Below are 20,576 nucleotides of genomic sequence, written 5' to 3'. Positions count from 1 at the left end.
TTTGGTCTCCTAATCTGAGGAAAGACATTCTTGCCATAGAGGGAGTACAGAGAAGGCCACCAGACTGATTCCTGGGATGTCAGGACCTTCATATGAAGAAAGACTGGATAGACTCGGTTATAACTCGCTAGAATGTAGAAGATGAGGGGGGATCTTACTAGAAACTTACAAAATTCTTAACGGGGTTTTGGACAGGCTAGATGCAGGAAGATTGTTCCGATGTTGGAGAAATCCAGAACAAGGGGCCACAGTTTTAAGGATAAGGGGGAAATCTTTTTACGAACGAGATGAGGAAAACTTTTTTCACACAGAGAGTAGTGAATCTGTGGAATTCTCTGCCGCAGAAAGTAGTTGAGGCCAGATTCATTGGTTATATTTAAGAGGGAGTAGATGTGGCCCTCTGAGGCTAAAGGGATCAGGGGGTATGGAGGAGAAGGCAGGTACAGGATACTGAGTTGGATGCTCAGCCATGATCATATTGAATGGCGGTGCAGGCTCGCAGGGCCGAATGGCCCTACTCCTGCACCTAATTTTCTATGTTTCCTATTCAGCCCGCGCATTCCACAACATCTCGTCAGACCCAACTGTCGACGATGCGCGCGCGCGTTCCCGCCCGAACTACGTCACCCCAAAGATCTTATAGCAGAGCTCTCTATAAAACTTGGTGGGGGGGGGGGACGAGGGGGGGGCGAGGGGGGGAGGGGGGGGGGGGGGGTGGAGGGGGGGGCGATGGGGGGGCGAGGGGGGAGGGGGGAACAATCACAGCAGCTGCAGAGGCTGCAAACCTGAGATAAAACCTCAAGGGGGGGGCAGACTACAAAATGCTGCAGCAACTCAGCGGGACGGGCAGCATCAAAGATCCTATAGCAGAGCAGAAGATCTTTGGGCAGCATCTCTGGATAGAAGGAATGGGCGACGATTCGCGGCTTGAGATCTCCTCAGACTGAGAGTCGCGGAGAGATGTAGACGGCGATGTCGAGTGAAAAGCATTCATTCTCCACAACAACGTTCACATTCATTGTCGATAAAAAACACTGCTTTTTGTTGCTGTTTTGAAAATCTTTTATATTTTTCAATTCATTATTTCGATTTAAACCATTTTCAAAAGGTAAACCAAACGCTTTCTTTATTCTTTTTATGGGCGACAAATGGCGCAATGGGCTAAGTGTTCGGCTGGCAACCTGAAGGTGGCCGGTTCGAATCCAGCTTGGAGTGTGTACTGTCATTGTACTCCATGGGCAAGACACATTCACCTACCTTTGCCTGGGACTAGAACGGAAATTAGCTACTGATTGGCTACATATCACAAATTTGCACAATATATTTACATGCAAATGGCTACATTGATATATTATCAATTCGCATATTTACATGCAAAATTGTGATATGTAGCCAATCAGTAGGCTAATTTCCGTCTCAAGTCCGTCCGGCACTGTCCCTATAAACAAAACATATTATTATTTCAAAACGTTTTTATATTTGATTCATTATTTTAGAAAATATGATTGCATAATCGTTTTTAAAAACGTTTGCACTTATTTGATTTAGAAACATAGACAATAGATGCAGGAGTAGAGGCAATTCGGCCCTTCGAGCCTGCACCGCCATTCAATATGATCATGGGCTGATCATCCAACTCAGTATCCTGTACCTGCCTTCTCTAATGGCAAAGGCATTTAAACGAGTATTTTGTATCAGTCTTCACCTAGAAGACACAAAAATATTCCAACGCTGGATAAACAGGGGCGGTAGGAATGGAGGAGCTAAATACTATTAAGATCACCAAGGCGGTGGTATTAGGGAAATTAATGAGACTGAAGGAGGATAATCCCCTGGCCTGATGGATTACATCCAAGGGTCTTGAGGGAGATAGCGGTGGGATTGTGGATGCATTGGTGATATTTTCCAAAACTCCCTGGAGGCAGGAACGGTCCCAGTGGATTGGAAAATGGCCAATGTAACACCTATATTTAAAAAAGGAAGGTAAACAGAAGGCGGGTAACTATAGACCGGTTAGTCTAACATCGGTGGTGGGTAAAATGTTAGAGACAATTATTAAAGAAACACTACCGGGGCACTTGGATAAACCATGACTTCATCGGACAGAACCAGCATGGTTTTGTGAAGGGGAAGTCCTGTTTAACGAATCTGCTCGAATTCTTTGAGGAAGTAACAACCCGGGTGGATAAAGGGGAACCGGTGGATGTGGTATACTTGGACTTCCAAAAGGCTTTGACAAGGTGCCACATAAGAGACTATTGCTAAAAATAAAAATTATGGGATTGGGGTAATATATTAGCATGGGTAGAGGATTGGCTAACAAATAGGAAGCAGAGAGTGGGGGATAAATGGTTCATACTCGGGATGGCAACCGGTAACTAGCGGGGTTCCGCAAGGGTCGGTGCTGGGACCCCAGTTGTTCACAATTTATATAAATGATTTGGAGGAGGGAACCAAGTGTAATATATCAAAATTTGCGGACGATACAAAAATGGGAGGAAAAAGTAGGGGATGAGGAGGATAGGAAGAGTCTGCAAAGGATATAGATAAGCTAGGTGAGTGGGCAACAACTTGGCAGATGAAATTTAATACTAATAAATGTGAAGTCATTCACTTTGGGAAAAAAAATGATAGGGCAAGTTATTTTCTAAATGAGGAGGAGCTGCGTTGTAATGCAACGCAAAGGGATCTAGGGGTATTAGTACATGAATCACTAAAAGTTAGTATGCAGGTGCAGCAAGCAATCAGGAAGGCCAATGGAGTTTTGGCCTTTATTGCTAGGGGGATTGAGTATAAAAACACGGAGGTCTTGCTGCAGCTGTACACAGTATTAGTGAGACCACATTTGGAATACTGTGTACAGTTCTGGGGTCCATACTTAAGAAAGGATGTACTAGCCCTGGAGGCAGTGCAGCGAAGGTTTACAAGATTAATTCCTGCAATGAGGGGATTGACATATGAGGAAAGGTTAAGTAGGCTGGAACTCTACTCTTTGGAGTTTAGAAGAATGAGAGGCGATCTCATTGAAACATATAAGATCGTGAGGGGCCTTGATCGGGTGGATGCACCGAGGATGTTCCCAATGATCGGGGAAACTAGAACTAGGGGACATAGTTGCAGAATAAGGGGGGGCTCTTTTAAAACTGAGATGAGGAAGAACTTCTTCACCCAGAGGGTGGTTAATTTATGGAATTCACTGCCCCAGGGAGCAGTGGAAGCAGAAACTTTAAATATATTTAAGACTAAAATAGAGGTTTTTTAGCTGCCAAGGGGATAAGGGGCTACGGGGAGAGGGCAGGGATATGGACCTAGGTATGGTTAGTATAGTAAGACCTGAGTGATCTCCTGGACAAGTGTCGATCGCCTGGATTGGGGTCGGAGAGGAATTTCCCGGATTTTTTTCCCGAATTGGACCTGGGTTTTTATCCGGTTTTTTGCCTCCCCCAGGAGATCGCGAGGTTCTTGGGGTGGAGAGGGGTGATAGCGGTATAAAGGGGAGGGTAGTGTCTTGTGTTCTGTGTCTTGTGTCTACTGTTTGTGGGTAAGTGTGTCTGTTTAGTGTTCAGCCATGAGCGAATGGCGGTGCGGGCTCGACGGACCTGGTGGTCTACTCTCGCACCTACTTTCTATGTTTCTATGTTTCTATGTTTCTCTCCATACCCCCTGATCCCTTTAGCCACAAGGGCCACATCTAACTCCCTCTTAAATATAGCCAATTAACTGGCCTCAACTACCTTCTGTGGCAGATAATTCCACCACTCTCTGTGTGGGGAAAATTTTTTTTTCTCATCTCTGTCCGAAAAGATTTCCCCCTTATCCTTAAACTGTGACCCCTTGTTCTGGACTTGACCTGCATCGGGAACAATCTTCCTGCATCTAGCCTGTCCAACCCAGACACTGAAATTTAGACTGAAATTGCTTTTCTTACATTTACAATTTGAATTTGCTCCTATATTTACCTTTTGAATTTGGGGATAGATTGCAGCGGGGATATAAACAGAAAAGTAAATAACGACAAAGTTTGAAAAAGAAAATAGGAAGGAAAGATCAGTGGGGATTTGAAAATTGAAAAATAAGCAATTTTGTAAAAAATTAATTGTTTAATGTAAATATTCTCTCTCCTTTCTTTTTTAAAGATTGTCGTTATTTACTTTTCCGTTTACATCCCCGCTGCGATCTATCCTCAAAGTCACAAGTAAGTGGAGTCGAACAACTGAAGACCCTGTTTCTATTGTGTATCTTTCAAATCAATATTCCCCAGATTCCCTGTATATCCACAGCCCTATCTTGAAGCTCTTCAATGCCATTCTCTCACCAGCCTTGACAGGGAGATGCCCTTCGGATTGTGCAAAGTTCTTCCGCTCTCTTCTTAAATCTGTCGTCTAGTTCTTGGTTCCATTCCCCTTTAAAAAAAAGACTTTGGGCACAGAGGGAGGTGGTTATATGGAATGTGCAGAAAACATTTGAGATTAGTGGGCAAAATTAGTTTAGTTTAGAGATACAGCGCAGAAACAGGCCCTTCGGCCCACCGATCCCATGCCGACCAACGATCCCCACACACTAACACCATCCCACACACACACACACACACTAGGGGAATGGTTTTACAAAGCGGAAATCATGCTTAACTAGTCTTCTGGAATTTTTTGAAGATGGTAACTAGGAGATGGACAAGGGAGAGCCAGTGGATGTAGTGTACCTGGACTTTCAGAAAGCATTTGTAAGGTCCCACATAGAAGATTAGTGGGCAAAATTAGGGCACATGGTATTGGGACTAGAGTGCTGACATGGATAGAGAAGTGGTTGGCAGACAGGAAACAAAGACTAGGGACTAACGGGTCCCTTTCAGAATGGCAGGCAGTGACCAGTGGGGTACCGCAAGGCTCGGTGCTGGGACCGCAGCTATTTACAATATACATCAATGATTTGGATGAAGGGATTCAAAGTAACATTAGCAAATTTGCAGATGACACAAAGCTGGGTGGCAGTGTGAACTGTGAGTAGGATGGATGCTATGAGAATGCAGGGTGACATGGACAGGTTGGGCAGATGCATGGCAGGTGAAGATTAATGCGGATAAATGTGAGGTTATCCACTTTGGTAGCAAAAACGGGTAGGCAGATTACTATCTAAATGGCGTCAAGTTGGGAAAAGGAGAAGTACAACGGGATCTGGGGGCCGTTGTACATCAATCTATTGAAATAAGCATACAGGTACCGCAGGCAGTGAAGAAAGCCAATGGCTTGTTGGACTTTATAACAAGAGGAATAAAATATAGGAGCAAAGAGGTACTTATGCAGTTGAACAGAGCCCCAGTGGAGTATTGTGTGCAGTGTTGGTCCCTTAACTTGAGGAAAGACATTTTTGCTATTGAGGGAGTGCAGCATAGGTTTAGAAGGTTCATTCCCGGGATGGTGGGACTGTCATATGCTGAGAGAATGGAGCGGCTGGGCTTGTACACTCTGGAGTCTAGAAGGATGAGAGGGTACCTGAAACATGTAAAATTGTTAAGGGCTTGGACAGGCTAGAGGCAGGAAACATGTTCCCGATGTTGGGGGAGTCCAGAACCAGTGCCACATTTTAAGAATAAGGAGTAAGCCATTTAGAACGGAGATGAGGAAACACTTTTTCTCACAGAGAGTGGTGAGACTGTGAAATTGTCTGCCTCAGATGGCGTTGGAAGCAGGTTCTCTGGATGCTTTCAAGAGAGAGCTAGATAGGGCTAATAAAAATAGCGGCGTCAGGGGATATGGGGAGAAGGCAGGAACGGGGTACTGATTGGGGATGATCAGCCATGATCACATTGAATGGCGGTGCTGGCTCGAAGGCCCAAATGGCTTACTCCTGCACCAATTATCTATTGTGTTGCCAATAACATGGTTTTAGTGACATTTGGGCAGGTACATGGGCAAGAAAGGTTTGGAGTGATAATGGCAAACATGGACAAACAGGGCTGGCTCAGATAGGGCAGGTTGGTCGACACATCTGCGTCTGTTGGAAGCATGTCTGTCTGTGCGGTGTGACTGTGATTCTGCCACATAGCGAGAGAGAAATAATCTGAAAATGTCGACATTAGAATGAAAGATGAAAACAAACCATTAAATACAATTGCATTATATCATTAAGATTACAGGATGCAAGAGACATGTTTGAAGTAACAAGGCCAAATGGAAAATAATGCGTGGCCATGTTGTACGTATATCAACAAGGTAGATACAGCACAGTAATCTACAGCACAGGAAAGGTATTGTGGTCCACAATGTCCATGTGGACCGATGCCAAATGAAACTCATCTCCACTGCCTTCACACAATCCATATATCTCCATTCCCTGCATATCAAAAAGCTGAAATGCAACTATGGTATATGCCTCAACCACCACACCTGGCAGCGTGTTCCAGGCACCCATCATCCTCTACGTATAAACTAACTTCACCTGCACTTCCCCTTTGAATTCCACCCTTCAGCTTACAGCTGTGCACCCCAGTATTGCCACAGACCCACAGCCAGAAGAACAACCCTTTGCCTTCTCAATAAACCAGTTCTGAATGTATAGGACCATGTTGCTGTGAATCTTGTGCATTCTTATTATGATGTTATCAGACTGCTGAAAGATCCTTCCATTGGTGAGTTGCGGCCTGTGTGGGGACATAGTCCTTATTTTCACAAACTATTTCATTGCGGACGTTGGATGTTTTCTCTGAAACTATTGTTACATGCTGAGAAATCTCATGCTGAGATTCTATCCACGGCCACTGTTTGTGTGAAGTTTGCATGTTTTTCCTATGACGGCGTGTGTTTCCTCCCATATCCCTAAGGCATGCTGGCATGAACATCAATTGCTCTCTGTAAATTTGCCTTTAATACGCAGAACGCAAGATAACATAAAAGTAGTGTGAGCGGGTGATCGATTGACGATTGGCGTGGTCTCGCTGGGCCGAAGGGCCCGTTTACATACTGTACCTCTGAACTCTGAATGCTAACCCTAAAGGTAAAGTGTGAGAATAAGTCGAGTTTAATGTCGTAACAGTGTATTCTGTCAAAAGGTGTTGACATTGTGTCCATCCAGAATCAAGAAGAGAAGGCACCCGTGGGACTGAACAATGGGAGCGGGACAAATGTTGTGAGTTAGCGCATTGTTTAGATGCCGCAGCGAATAAGTTACAGCAACAGCCTGGGGACCATTGTCAGGGCAAGCCGAGGATTGCAGCCGGGTCTCCCTCCGTGCAGGGTGTGGGTAGACAGTGGCCTGACAGCAACCCGCTGATCGGAGCGCCTCATCTCCGTCATGTGGTCTGCATTTTAGCAGAGTGGGGTGGTGAAAGCTATCTGTGGAGGAAAACAGACAATTCTTAATAATTATGTTATGTTGATTCATCACAGCTCCTCCAATGTCTTCGATGACGGAGCTCCTGGAAAGGTGTGATGATTCGCAGCTGCTGGAATTGACAAATCATTACCGCAAGAGGCTGGAAGAGGCAATCCAAGGGGCGGTGGAGAATGTCGTCTTCGTTCTAGCATACGAGAGATATTTCAGTGAGCAAGAGTACAAGGTAGGGAGAGGAATGGATGAGTGGGTAATTTCAGCCGATACGCAAATCTTTTCATGCACACATATTGTGGGCGAAGGTCCATTCTTGTGCTGTACTGCTTGTAATGATTCGAGTCTTACACACGTCAAGGTACAACAGATGTTTATTAAAGTCCACTCACTCACAGTATTCATCTGCATGGTGTTACAGTAAGCTAGCAGCTACTCCGACTAATTACCAATAAACATATTACATAGTGTGCAAGCAAAGATACTATAAACATACTATAAACATAGTAAGCACAAATTGTTCCCCCGCAACGCTGATTACACTGCGAGAGGCATAAGTGAAGTCGGGTCGGGCTTACTGAAATGGCGATAGTTACGCTCCGTTGCATATTACACGTTAGTCCATTGGGTTTTGCAGGAGTGGTCTATCTTGGTCCGCTCCAGTATCTTTGCTAATTACTTAAACAGACTTCTGATAATATAACCCACATAGTAGGCGGAGCATCTATTAACAAGCACTACAATTGGTTAGTAAGGAGTAACCAATCTACACATCTCTCTATCATTACGGTGCAGTCTCAAAGAATATCCCGAACAGTGGTCTCAAACACGCCATTATATTCAGGGTGTGGTGCAACCCAAAGTGTTTCAATGATTCACATCGCTAGCAAATTTTCAAAACACTGGCAACACAATAGTTCTATGCGCATTTTACATTTTTGGCATAATTAATAGGTGATCAACTTCTCTTTACAGTCTTACATCCTTGCTTTCCACCAGGTAGACAACAATGCTGGAGAAACTCAGCGGGTGAGGCAGCATCTATGGAGCAAAGGAAATAGGCGACGTTTCGGGTCGAGACCCTTCTTCAGAGGGGGGGGGGGGAGAAGAAAGTAAGAGATGGACACAGTGGGCAGAGGGAGAGCTGGGAAGGGGAGGAGAAAGCATGGATTACCTGAAATTGGAGAAATCAATGTTCATACCGCTGGGGTATAAACTGCCCAAGCGAAATATGAGGTGCTACTCCTCCAATTTACAGTGGGCCTCACTCTGGCCATGGAGGAGGCCCAGAACAGTATGGTCGGATTGGGAATGGGAGAGGGACTTGAAGTGCTGAGCCACCAGGAGATCAGGTTGGTTGTTGTGAACCGAGGAGAGGTGTTGGGCGAAGCGATCGCCAAGCCTACGCTTGGTCTCACCGATGTAGAGCAGCTGACACCTTGAGCAGCAGATGCAGTAGGTTGGAGGAGGTGCAGGTGAACCTTTGCCACCTGGAAAGACTGCTTGGGTCCTTGGATGGAGCCGAGGGGGGAGGTAAAGTGACATTTGTGTAGCATTTCCTGCGGTTGCAAGGGAAAGTACCAGGGGAGGGTGTGTTTTGGGTGGGAAGGGACGAATTGACCAGGTAGTTACGGAGGGAGCGGTCTCTGCGGGAAGCCGAAACGGGAGGAGATGGGAAGATGTGGCCGGTGGTTGGATCCCGTTGGAGGTGGCGAAAATGTCGGAGGATTATCTGTTGCATGTGACAGCTGGTAGGGTGGATGGTGAGGACAAGGGGGACTCTGCCCGTGTTACGAGTAGGGGGATGGAGAGTGAGAGCAGTCACGGGTTATTGAAGAGACCCTGGTGAGAGCCTCATCTGTAGAAGAGGAGAACCCCCGTTCCCTGAAGAATGAGGACATCTCCGATGCCCCGCCGTGGAATCCACCAGTCATGTTTAATCTTCTCCGCCAAATGGATACAGTTGTCACCATCAACCCGCAGCAAGAGCGGGGGCCGCTAATGATAAAGTCATATCTGGGATCCTGCAGGTCCCCGCTGCAATTCCCCCATCCCCCACTGGAGGGCAGGCAGCAACGGATATCCGGCATCTGTAGCAGCGCCGCGTACCCGGGTCACGTGACAGCAGGCAGGGCCACCTCTCACGCCACAGCCCAGAAGGCACGGGAAGTGTCGGGGTTTAAAGGAGAGGGGGCCGTTTAAAGTGGAGTGCGGCCGATTAAAGGGGAGGGCGGCCGTTTCAAGGGGAGGGCGGCCGTTTCAAGGGGAGGGCGGGGAATCGGACAACATTATTCCCGTCCCCAGGGCGGTGACGTTTACACCCGAGATGTTCACACGACCACTCTCAGTCTGCATCTGGATTCCTGCATCGACCTCAGTTCCTTCTTCCCGGTCGGACTGAACTTATTCGCCCCCAGCCTGAAATAAATCGAGGAATAAAGATGAAATAAACAGATGAAACAGTGTCAGTAACAGAGAATGGGGTTAATATTTCAACAACACTTACAGTTGAGGGAGTGCAGAACCAGGGGCCACAGTTTAAGAATATGGAGTAAGCCATTTGGAACAGAGACGAGGAAACACTTTTTCTCACAGAGAGTGGCGAGTCTGTGGAATTCTCTGCCTCAGAGGGCGGTGGAGGCAGGATCTCTGGATGCTTTCAAGAGAGAGCTAGATAGGGCTCTTAAAAATAGCGGAGTCGGGATATGGGGAGAAGGCAGGAACGGGGTATTGATTGGGGATGATCAGCCATGATTACATTGAATGGCGGTGCTGGCTCGAAGGGCCAAATGGCCTACTCCTGCACCTATTGTCTATTGAACAAAATCACAGGAGAAAGAAGCCCACGGATCTGCTGATATTTTATCACATTAAACATTAACACAAACACTCACCTGATCCAGTTCAGTCTGGGGAGGGCCAGTATGAGGCGGTGGAGAGCGGGGACAGATTGGTCTGTGAGGGAGTTCTGTGTCAGGTACAGCTCCGTCAGCGAAGTATTTGTACTGAGAGCGGAGACGAGTTCCTCGGCACCAGAATCTGTGAGACCAACACCATCCAGCCTGGAGACGAGAGAGAGTGAGAGTGAGAGGGACACAGAGAGTCAGGAGACGGTGCAAATCCCCAGTGTTTATCAGTGACACAATTACTGATCGTATTAATGTTCAGTGTCAGATACCCAGTGAGTGTAAACACAATATCTCACTGTCTGGGACTTACCCCAGTGTATGTATTTTACAGTCCGGGTTCGTCAGAGCCGCAAACACCAGTTTCACTCCGGAGTCTCCAAGTTTATTATCACCCAGCCACAGCTTCGTCAGTGAGTGGTTTGTACTGAGAGCGGAGGTGAGATCCCCGGCTCCAGAATCTGTGAGACCGACACGGTTCAGCCTGGAGATGAGAGAGAGTGAGGGTGAGGGTGAGGGACACAGAGAGTGACAGGTCTAGCAAGCCGCTTTTAAGCTCAAATACATCTCCTGACTTCATACAGACATGACGGACTGGTCTGTAGGCTTTTTTGGGGCCTTGTGCCAGTTAAAAACATTTTCTGCTAGGCTGTAAAATGCAATTTTTGGCCTTTTGCAAGGTCCAGCTAACTCCTTTTAAGCTGAAATACATCTCCCGATTTCATACAGATTTGAGGGAATGCCTTCTGCACTTTTGCAGGCCCTTGTGGAGCCTAAAATGCATTCTCGGCAAGGCAGAAAATCCATTTTATGGCCTTTTCCCCGGGCTTGGCAAGGTGCTTTAACGCTCAAATGCATCTCCTGTGCTCATACAGGCATGAGGGAATGTGGTTCCTTTATCTTGACAGGAACAGGGTACTGATTGGGGATGATCAGCCATAATCCCATTAAATGGCGATGCTAGCTTGAAGGGCCGAATGGCCTACTCCTGCACCTATTTCTTTTGACTATTAACTTTTGGGAATCCTGCACCAATACTCCCAAGTCCCATTGCATCTCTGATTTCTGGACTGTCCAGCCTGGAGATGAGAGTGAGGGTGAGTGAGAGAGAGACAGGAAACGGTGCAAATCCTCAGTGTTTATCAGTGACACAATCACTGATCATATTAATGTTCAGTGTCAGACACCCAGTGAGTGTAAACACAATCTCTCAAAGTCTAGGACTTACCCCAGTATCTGTATTTTACAGTCCGGGTTCCTGAGAGCCGCAGACACCGGTTTCACTCCGGAATCTCCAAGTTTATTATCTTCCAGGTACAGCTGCGTCACCGTGTGGTTTGTACTGAGAGCGGAGACGAGATCCTCGGCTCCAGAATCTGTGAGACCGACACGGTTCAGCCTGGAGTTGAGAGAGAGAGAGAGAGGGTGAGTGACACAAAGAGACAGGCGATGGTGCAAATCCTCAGTGTTTATCAGTGACACAATTACTGATCATATTAGTGTCAGACACCCAGTGAGTGTAAACACAATCTCTCACAGTCTGGGGCTTACAATAGTGTCTGTATTTTACAGTCCGGGTTCCTCAGAGCCGCAGACACCAGTTTCACTCCGGAATCTCCCAATTTATTCTCACTCAGGTTCAGCTTCGTCACCGTGTGGTTTGTACTGAGAGCGGAGGCGAGATCCTCGGCTCCAGAATCTGTGAGACCAACACGTTGCAGCCTGGAGATGAGAGAGAGGGAGGGTGAGGGACACAGACAGGAGACGGTGCAAATCCCCAATATTTATCAGTGACACAATTACTGATCATATTAATGTTCAGTGTCAGACACCCAGTGAGTGTAAACACAATCTCTCACAATCTGGGACTTACCACAGCATCTGTATTGTACAGCCCGGGTTCCTCAAAGCCGCAGACACCAGTTTCACTCCGGAATCACCCAGGTCATTGCGTCCCAGTCTAAACACAAACAGACAGAGTATGAAACAAATGGATACAAACCCCGGCGAGGCTGAGATAGATAACTTCTCCCAAACGGATATTTATGGAAACACTTCAGCACATTATTGAACAAATCTCTGTGGATGTGGTGTTTGATGACTTTCACCATTTATTCTCATTCCCCGACCGACGACCGGGAAATGTTCCGTGTGCACAGAACGGCGGCAGGCAACACGCGACCCGGGGGAAGTGGTCGACCACCGGTGACCCGGGGGAGATGGGGGGGGAGTGGAGACGACCACCGGCGACCCGGGGGAAGAGAGGGTAAAATAGGTGGGGTGCCCCCCCCCCCCCCTGTGCACAGTGTCGCCCGCTCGGCCCCATAGAAGGGGTGCTGGATGGAATTACAAAATAGTGAAACAATTTTACAGTTCAGTGTTAGTGTCAAACGGCCAGTTACCTCAATTCCTGACACTTGTGCAGAGCCGGTCCCAGCCGCTGGAGACCTTCACACTGAATGCTGCAGCTCTCCAGATCGAGGTGTTTGATTGTATCACAGGGCCTGATGACATGAGACAGGACCGCACAGTCAATCGGGGTCAGTCCCAGTCCATGGAATGAAAGTGTTTCCACATATCCCAGTGTCTGCTGAGCCAGTAGAGGATTCTGAGACTCAAACAGGTAGTGCAGCGTGTTCAGGAGGCTCCGTTTACCAGCTTCACTCCTTGTGTTTCCAGCCCGGCGTTTAACCTCCTCCTTCACCCAGTCAATCACTCGGCAGATTGTTTGATTAGGGAATTTACCCAGAAACTCCCCCAGGATCCAAACTGCCCGTGGGGAGGAGAGACCAGCGACAAAACGGAGAAATACTTCAAATCGGCCGTCTGTCATGCCATGGGCTTCAAAGAGGAGTGTCTTGATATCCCCGCGATCTGAAGACATGAATTGCGCGAGTGCGGCTACAAACTCTTGGATGGTGAGGTGCGGGAAGGTGTACACCACGCTCCGGGCTGAACCCTCTCTTTCCAAAAGTTCCATCAGGAACCCGGACAGGAACTGGGAAGGCTGTAGATTGTTTTTGATCAAATCTTCATCTGTGAACACAATGTTCTTCTCAGCCACTCCAGTGAAGGCCATCTGACCAACCCTCAGTAACACCTCACGGGAGCTCTCAATCTCACGGCCGTGGTTTTTCAGGATGTTGTAAATAAAGTAGCAATATAGTTGGGTGATGGTCTTGGGAACTTGCTGCGGGCCCCGGTGTGTTTGTGTGAAGAAGGGGCCCAGTGTCAGGCCAAGGATCCAGCAGTAGGAGGGGTTGTAGCTCATGGTGTACAGGATCTCGTTCTCCTTCACGTGTTTTTTAAACAGCTGCTGCCACCGTCTGATCTTCAAAATACCTGGTGAAATATTCCTTCCGTTCCTCACCAACAAATCCCAGGATTTCAGCCCAGACACTGATCGCTGCCTTTTTCAGTAAATGTAACGCAGGGTCACTAGCACTGAACACCCTGGGAGCAGCTTGTGCTGGATTAAACTGTACACAATGTCAGACACTTCACACCACCACTCGGGATCTGGGCACTGGTGCTTAGGTTCGGTGTCTCTCCGACTGTCAGCAAAATCGATTCTGCCCTTGAATTCATCCAGACCGTCGAATATAAACAGCAATCCCTCTGGGTTCTTCCAGACCTCCCGCAGCATATTCTCAAAGTAAGGATATTGCTCCAGAATCAGTTCCCTCAGGTTTATTCTGTCTTTAATTGTGTTTAAATCCCGGAATTTGAAACTGAAGACAAACTGGAATTGTTGGTATATTTTCCCCGTGGCCCAGTCATGAACAATCTTTTGCACCATTGTTGTTTTTCCGATCCCCGGGACTCCGGCCACGGCAGACGAATTCCCAGATTTGGATTTGCTCGCCGAAACGTTCTGGAATAACTGATCAGTTCGGATTTTTTCAAACTCTCCCCCGAGATGTTCCTCTCTCCACTCTTCATGGTACCGGCCTCTTGCCAGCAGCTCATGTTCCACCAGTGTCCGATCTCGAACAGTGGAGATGACCGTGAGCTTGGCGTATCGATCAAGCAGCTGGAAAACCTTAACCTTCTCCTTCATCAGGATGGTGTTCACGCTCAGTATTTCAGTCTGTGCCTTCAATGTCTCCATGTGCTTCTGCTGAACATCTTTTATCAGGTGAGATAAACAAGAGGTCTTGAAATTAGATTCATCACGCAAAGAAAAACACATTCACGAATTCTAATATTATGGTTATTAGTTGACTGTGTTATTGATTATATGTTATCTGATAGTTATTGTTGTTTATTGGTCAACTAAGCAGAACAAAATTGGAAAAATAGTATTTGACAAGTACATGGATTGGAAAGGTTTAGAGGAATATTGGGCAATCGCGGCTGGTCGGGAGAGCTTAAATGGGGCATTTTGGTCGGTAAGTACAAATTAGATCGAAGATCCTGTTTCCGTGCTGTGTGACAGTATAAATCTATCGCTACAACTCTAAATTCAAGAGTAATCAACGCGGGAAGGAAAGAGTTTCCCAGAAAGCGGGTAGTGCGAGTTATTCCAGCGTGCCGTCATTCATTAGATAGTGTACTTCCAATGTTTAACATTATCAATGACCTGTCTCCCCATAATCGCAGAGGACTGGAGAATACCCAGGGTTGTTCCTTTGTTCAAGGAAGAAAGTAGAGATGAACCAGGAAATGAACCTCGTCTGTGGTTGGGAAGCCATTGGAGAGGGATTGTTTGAATATGATTTGGAATAGAATATGACTACTAGGGAAAGTCAGCGAAACATAGAAAATAGGTGCAGGAGGAGGCTATTCAGCCCTCCGAGCCAGCACCACCATTCATTATAATCATGGCTGATCGTCCCCAATCAATAACCCGTGCCTGCCTTCTCCCCATATCCCTTGATTCCACAATCTCCAAGATCTCTAACTCTGTCTAGCTCTATCAAAACTTGCTCTTAAATCCATCCAGTGACTTGGGCTCCACTGCCCTCTGTGGCAGGGAATTCCACAAATTCACAACTCTGGGTGAAACAGTTTTTTCTCACCGCAGTCTTAAATGGCCTCCCCTCTATTCTAAGACTGTGGCCCCTGGTTCTGGACTCGCCCAACATTGGGAACATTTTTCCTGCATTTAGCTTGACCAGTCCTTTTATAATTTTTATGTTTCTATAAGATCCCCCCCCCCCCCCTCATCCTTCTAAACTCCAGTGAATACAAGCTTAGTCTTTTCAATCTTTCCTCATATGACAGTCCCGCCATCCCAGGGATCAATTTCGTGAGCCTATGCTACATTGCCTCAATTCCAAGGATGCCCTTCCTCAAATTAGGAGACCAAAACTGTACACAATACTCTGGGTGTGGTCTCACCAGGGCCCTGTACAACTGCAGAAGAACCTCTTTACTCCTATAATGAAATCCTCTTGTTATGAAGACCAACATTTCATTAGCTCTCTTCACTGCCTGCTGTAACTGCACGCCAACTTTCAGTGACTGGTGTACAAGGACACCCTCTCGCTGCACATCCTCCTTACCTAACCTAACCCCATTGAGATAATAATCTGCCCCCTTGTTTTCGCCGCCAAAGTGGATAACCTCACATTTATCTATATTATATTGCATCTGCCACGCACCTGCCCACTCACTCAACCTGTCCAGGTCACCCTGCAACCTCCTAACATCCTGTTCACACTGCCACCCAGCTTTGTGTCATCCACAAATTTGCTAGTGTTGCTCCCAATTCCTTCTTCCAAATCATTAATATATATGGTAAACATTTGCGACCACAACACCGAGCCTTGCGGCACTCCACTCGCCACTGCCTGCCATTCTGAAAAGGACCCATTCACTCCTGCTCTTTGCTTCCTGTCTGCCAACCGATTTTCTATCCATGTCAACACCCTACTTGGCTGTAAATACGGTGTGCTCTAATTTTAGTCACCAGTCTCCCGTGCGGGACCTTATCAAAGGCTTTCTGAAAGTCTATATACACTACATTCACTGGCACCGCTTCATCCATTTTCACATCTTCAAAAAATTCCAGAAGATTAGTCAAGCATGATTTCCCTTTCATAAGTCCATGTTGACTTGGACTAATCCTTTTACTGCTATCCAAATGCCCCATTATTACCTCTTTACTAATTGACTCCAACATCTTTCCCACCACCGAAGTCAGGCTAACTGGTCTGTAATTCCCTGTTTTCTCTCTCGCTCCTTTCTTGAAAAGTGCGATAACATTAGCTATCCTCCAATCCACAGGAACTGATCCTGAATCTATTGAACATTGGAAAATGATCACCAATGCGTCCACTATTTCTAGAGCCATCTCCCTGAGGACCCTGGGATGCAGACCATCAGGCCCTGGGGATTTATCATTCTTCAGTCCCATTAGCCTACCCAATACTATTTCTCACCTAATGAAAATGTCTTTCAGTTCCTCTACCCCCTTAGATCCTCTGTCCTCCAGTACATCTGGTAGATTGTTTGCGTCTTCCTTAGTGAAGACAGATCCGAAGTACCTATTCAACTCTTGTGCCATTTCCTTGTTGCCCATAATAATTTCACCCATGTCTGCCTTCAAGGGACCCACATTTGACTTTGCTACTCTTTTTCCCTTAACATATCTAAAGAAGCTTTTACTGTCCTTCTTTATATTCCTGGCCAGCTTCCTTCGTACTTCATCTTTTCAGCCCGTATTGCCCGTTTTGTTTCCTTCTGTTGTCCTATGAAAGTTTCCCAATCCTCTGGCTTCCGGCTACTGTTTGCTGTGTTATACATCTTTTCTTTTAGTTTTATTCTATCCCTAACTTCTCTTGTCAGCCACAGTTGCCTCCTACTCCCCTTAGAATCTTTCTTCACGCCAGGTCATGTCATATGAAAAACTGTGTTTTTGAGGAGGTAATGTAGGTGATCGTTGAGAGACGGACAGTGGATGTTTTCTACATGGACTTTTGACATGCATTTAATAAACCCCATCATCGCCGGATGATATAGAAGATTAAGATTCACTATATTCACGGTGAATTGTTCAATTGTATTCAGAACTGTTTTACTGATGCAGGACAGATAGATGCGTTGGAAGGGAGTTATTCGGGCTGGATGTATGTGATTGGTGGAGTCCGCAGTGAACTGTGCTTGGAACTTTGCTGTTTATGATGTATGAAAATGACTTGGCTGTAAATATAGATAGGCTGCTTCGTAAATTTCCAGACACAACCAAAATTGGTGGAGTTGCGGAACATGTTATAGGAAATATGTTATCTAGCTGGAAAGGGTACAGAGAGGAGTTACGAGGATGTTGCCTGGACTTTAGTGTCTGAGCTATAGGGAGAGTTTGAGTAGGCTGAGACTCTATTCCTTGAGCACAGGAGGACGAGGAGTGATCTTATAAATGTGTATACAATCAAGAGAGGAATAGATCAGGCTGCTGACATGGATAGAAAATTGGTTGGCAGACATGAAACAAAGCGTAGGGATTAACGGGTCCCTTTCAGAACGGCAGGCATCGACTCGTGGGGTACCGCAAGGCTCGGTGCTGGGACTGCAGCTATTTACAATATACATCAATGATTTAGATAAAGGAATTACAAGTAACATTGGCAAATTTGAAGATGACACAAAGCTGGGTGGCAGTGTGAACTGTGAGGAGGATGCTATGAGAATGCAGGATGACTTGGACAGGTTGGGCAAGTGGGCAGATGCATGGCAGATGAAGTTTAATGTGGATAAATGTGAGGTTATCCACTTTGGTGGCAAAACCAGGAAGGCAGATTATTATCTAAATGGTGCAAATTGGGAAAAGGGGAAGTACAACGGGACCTGGGGGTCATTGTTCATCAATAATAGTAAGCATGCAGGTACAGCAGGCAGTGAAGAAAGTGAATAGCATGTTGGCCTTCATAATAAGAAGATTTGAGTATAGGAGCAAAGAGGTCCTTCCATTGTTGTACAGGGCCTTAGTGAGCCCACACCTGTAGTATTGTGTGCAGTTGTGGTCTTTAAATTTGAGGAAAGACATTCTTGCTATTGAGGGAGTGCATCGTAGGTTTACAAGGTTAATTCCCGGGATGACGGGACTGTCATATGCTGAGAGAATGGAGTGGCTGGGCTTGTATACTCTGGAATTTAGGATGAGAAGGGATCTTATTGAAACATATAAGATTATTAAGGGTTTGGACACGCAAGAAGCAAGAAACATATTCCCAATGTTGGAGAGTCCAGAACCTGGGGCCACAGTTTAAAAATAAGGGGCAAGCCATTTAGAACAGAGACGATTAAACACTTTTTCACCCAGAGTTGTGAGTCTGTGGAATTCTCTGCCTCAGAGTGGCTCAGGGCGGTGGAGGCAGGTTGTCTGGATACTTTCAAGAGAGCTAGATTGGGCTCTTAAAAATAGCGGAGTCAGGGGATATGAGGAGAAGGCAGGAATGGGGTACTGATTGAGGATGATCAGCCATGATCACATTGAATGGCGGTGTTGGCTCGAAGGGCCCACTCCTGCACCTGTTGTCTATTGACAATGCTGAGCAGTGTTGATGTACTGATCCTTGTAGTGCAAACTCATAACCCCTGACCAAGTGCCGACAAAGTTGATAGAGTGGTGAAGAAATAATATGGTCTGCATTCTCCCACGGGACATTCAGTTTGAGAATCACAAATTCACACTGCAGATTTACAGAAAAATAGGATAGTACTGGTGTAACTCATTAGGCCATGCAGCATCCCTGGAGAACAAGGATATGAGATATGTCATGTCAGGAAACCTCTTCAGGCTGTTTAAAGTGGGGCTGGTTGGAGAAAGCTGGGAGACCTGGAGGACCAGTCGCCTCACAGTGCCAGAGACCCAGGTTTGATCCTGACCTCGGGTGCTGTTTATGTGGAGTTTGCAGCTTCTCCCCGTAACCCCCCCCCCCCCCCCCCCCAAGAGTCCTTCACTTTCCACTCACACCGCACAGACGTGGGTTAATTGGAACTCTGCAAATTGTCCCTAGACTGCAAGTTGATATAAACATGGGATACAATAGGACTAGCGTGAAAAGGTGAACGATGGATGACGTGTACGCACTGGGCAGAATGTCATGTTTCCATGCCCTATCCCTGAACTAAACAAAACATGCAATTGAATACCTTTCAGATGAGCAGATAGTTCCGAGGAAGCCTTCATGTCATTGTTGAACGATTCGATCAGATCAGAACCTGTTGGAATCAGTTCGTGGAATGAGTCTGAGGTGCATTGTGACAAAAAGATCAAATTCTATATAGAAAAATGTCCTGTACTTTTTTCCCCCATTGCTTTCAGCAACTCCTCCAGTTTGGGGAGCAGGTGGTGCATTTTTACGAAACATTTCCATATCAGATTACGGACCCGCGGCTCTTTCTCAGTCACCAGGTTGAGGAGAAGTGTGGAACCGGCCGCACGGCTTCCTCTCTTGGAGCGTTTGATGACTCGCTGTGAAGAGCGTAGAGACGATGAGTTATATAGCTGTACTGCACGGAAACGGAACCCTCGGCCAACCTTGGCGATGGATTTACTGGAGTCACAGTGCCTTAAGTGGTAGAGTGATAGAGTAGTATAACACACGGAGACAGGCCATTCAGCCCACATTGTCCATGCCAACCAAGTTGCAATTGTAAGCTAGGGCCATTTGCCTGCATTTGGTCTACAGCCCCATTAGCCCCTCCTACCCACTCATCTGTCTGAATGTACTTTCAAATCCCTAATGTTATCCGCTTTTCCAGCTTCCTCTGGCATTGTGTTCCAGATATGGACTGCTCTCTAGGTAAACCTGGTGTCCCCAGATTCCACCTAAATGTCTCCCATCTCCCCTCAAGCCTACACCCTCCAGTTTCTGGATCCTTTATCCTGGAAAACAAGACTGTGTTCCCTTTATCCCAGCATCTCTTTGTCTTGCACACCTCAGTAAAGTCACCCCTCATTCTCTTGCACACCGACAAAAAAATATCCCAGCATACCTAACCTCCCCATATAACTCAAGAAGTAGGCCTGGGCATCCTGGTTAATCTAGCCTGTATTATTTCCAACTGAACGACAAGATTAATAAGCAAGATATTGTGAAGGAGCGGGACAGAGTCACGTCAAATAAGAAAGCGAGGAATTGCTCAGGGATGGATTCCCGGATATATGGAGCAGTGAATGCAGTGGCCAGCTGGGTCTTTGTAACTGAGAGCATTACAGTCCCATGCCGGAGTTGGGAATTAGGGATTGTCGACAATCTCCTGGAGTATCAATGGGATCAAATTCCTCTGCCTTTCAAGCCACTCCGAAGCACAATGCGGGCATGTGATGAATGCAGAGCAGGACGTTCTGCACCATCCGACTTCATCAATTAAAAGTGTAGGAAGCTGCAGATGCTGGTT

The 20,576-nt window shown here is 46.5% G+C and overlaps 2 protein-coding genes across 2 annotated transcripts; both read right to left on the bottom strand.

Moving 5' to 3' along the window:
- Window positions 1-12,073: 12,073 nt before the first annotated feature.
- On the bottom strand, window positions 12,074-13,326 carry LOC116969037 (NLR family CARD domain-containing protein 3-like). Its single transcript, XM_033016009.1, has 2 exons — window positions 12,629-13,326; window positions 12,074-12,186 (listed from the first exon to the last, which is right to left on the bottom strand). The coding sequence occupies exons 1-2, from the start codon at window positions 13,303-13,305 to the stop codon at window positions 12,096-12,098; spliced, it is 768 nt and encodes a 255-aa protein (XP_032871900.1). The 5' UTR covers window positions 13,306-13,326; the 3' UTR covers window positions 12,074-12,095.
- A 208-nt stretch (window positions 13,327-13,534) lies between these two features.
- On the bottom strand, window positions 13,535-19,623 carry LOC116969036 (NACHT, LRR and PYD domains-containing protein 12-like). Its single transcript, XM_033016007.1, has 3 exons — window positions 19,476-19,623; window positions 19,326-19,394; window positions 13,535-14,354 (listed from the first exon to the last, which is right to left on the bottom strand). The coding sequence occupies exons 1-3, from the start codon at window positions 19,528-19,530 to the stop codon at window positions 13,642-13,644; spliced, it is 837 nt and encodes a 278-aa protein (XP_032871898.1). The 5' UTR covers window positions 19,531-19,623; the 3' UTR covers window positions 13,535-13,641.
- Window positions 19,624-20,576: the final 953 nt, after the last annotated feature.

Source organism: Amblyraja radiata (genome assembly GCF_010909765.2).
Source record: "Amblyraja radiata isolate CabotCenter1 chromosome 42 unlocalized genomic scaffold, sAmbRad1.1.pri SUPER_42_unloc_2, whole genome shotgun sequence".
Taxonomy (NCBI): domain Eukaryota; kingdom Metazoa; phylum Chordata; class Chondrichthyes; order Rajiformes; family Rajidae; genus Amblyraja; species Amblyraja radiata.
Note: the sequence above shows the minus strand (reverse complement) of the source record. Positions and strands in the feature narration are given on the sequence as shown.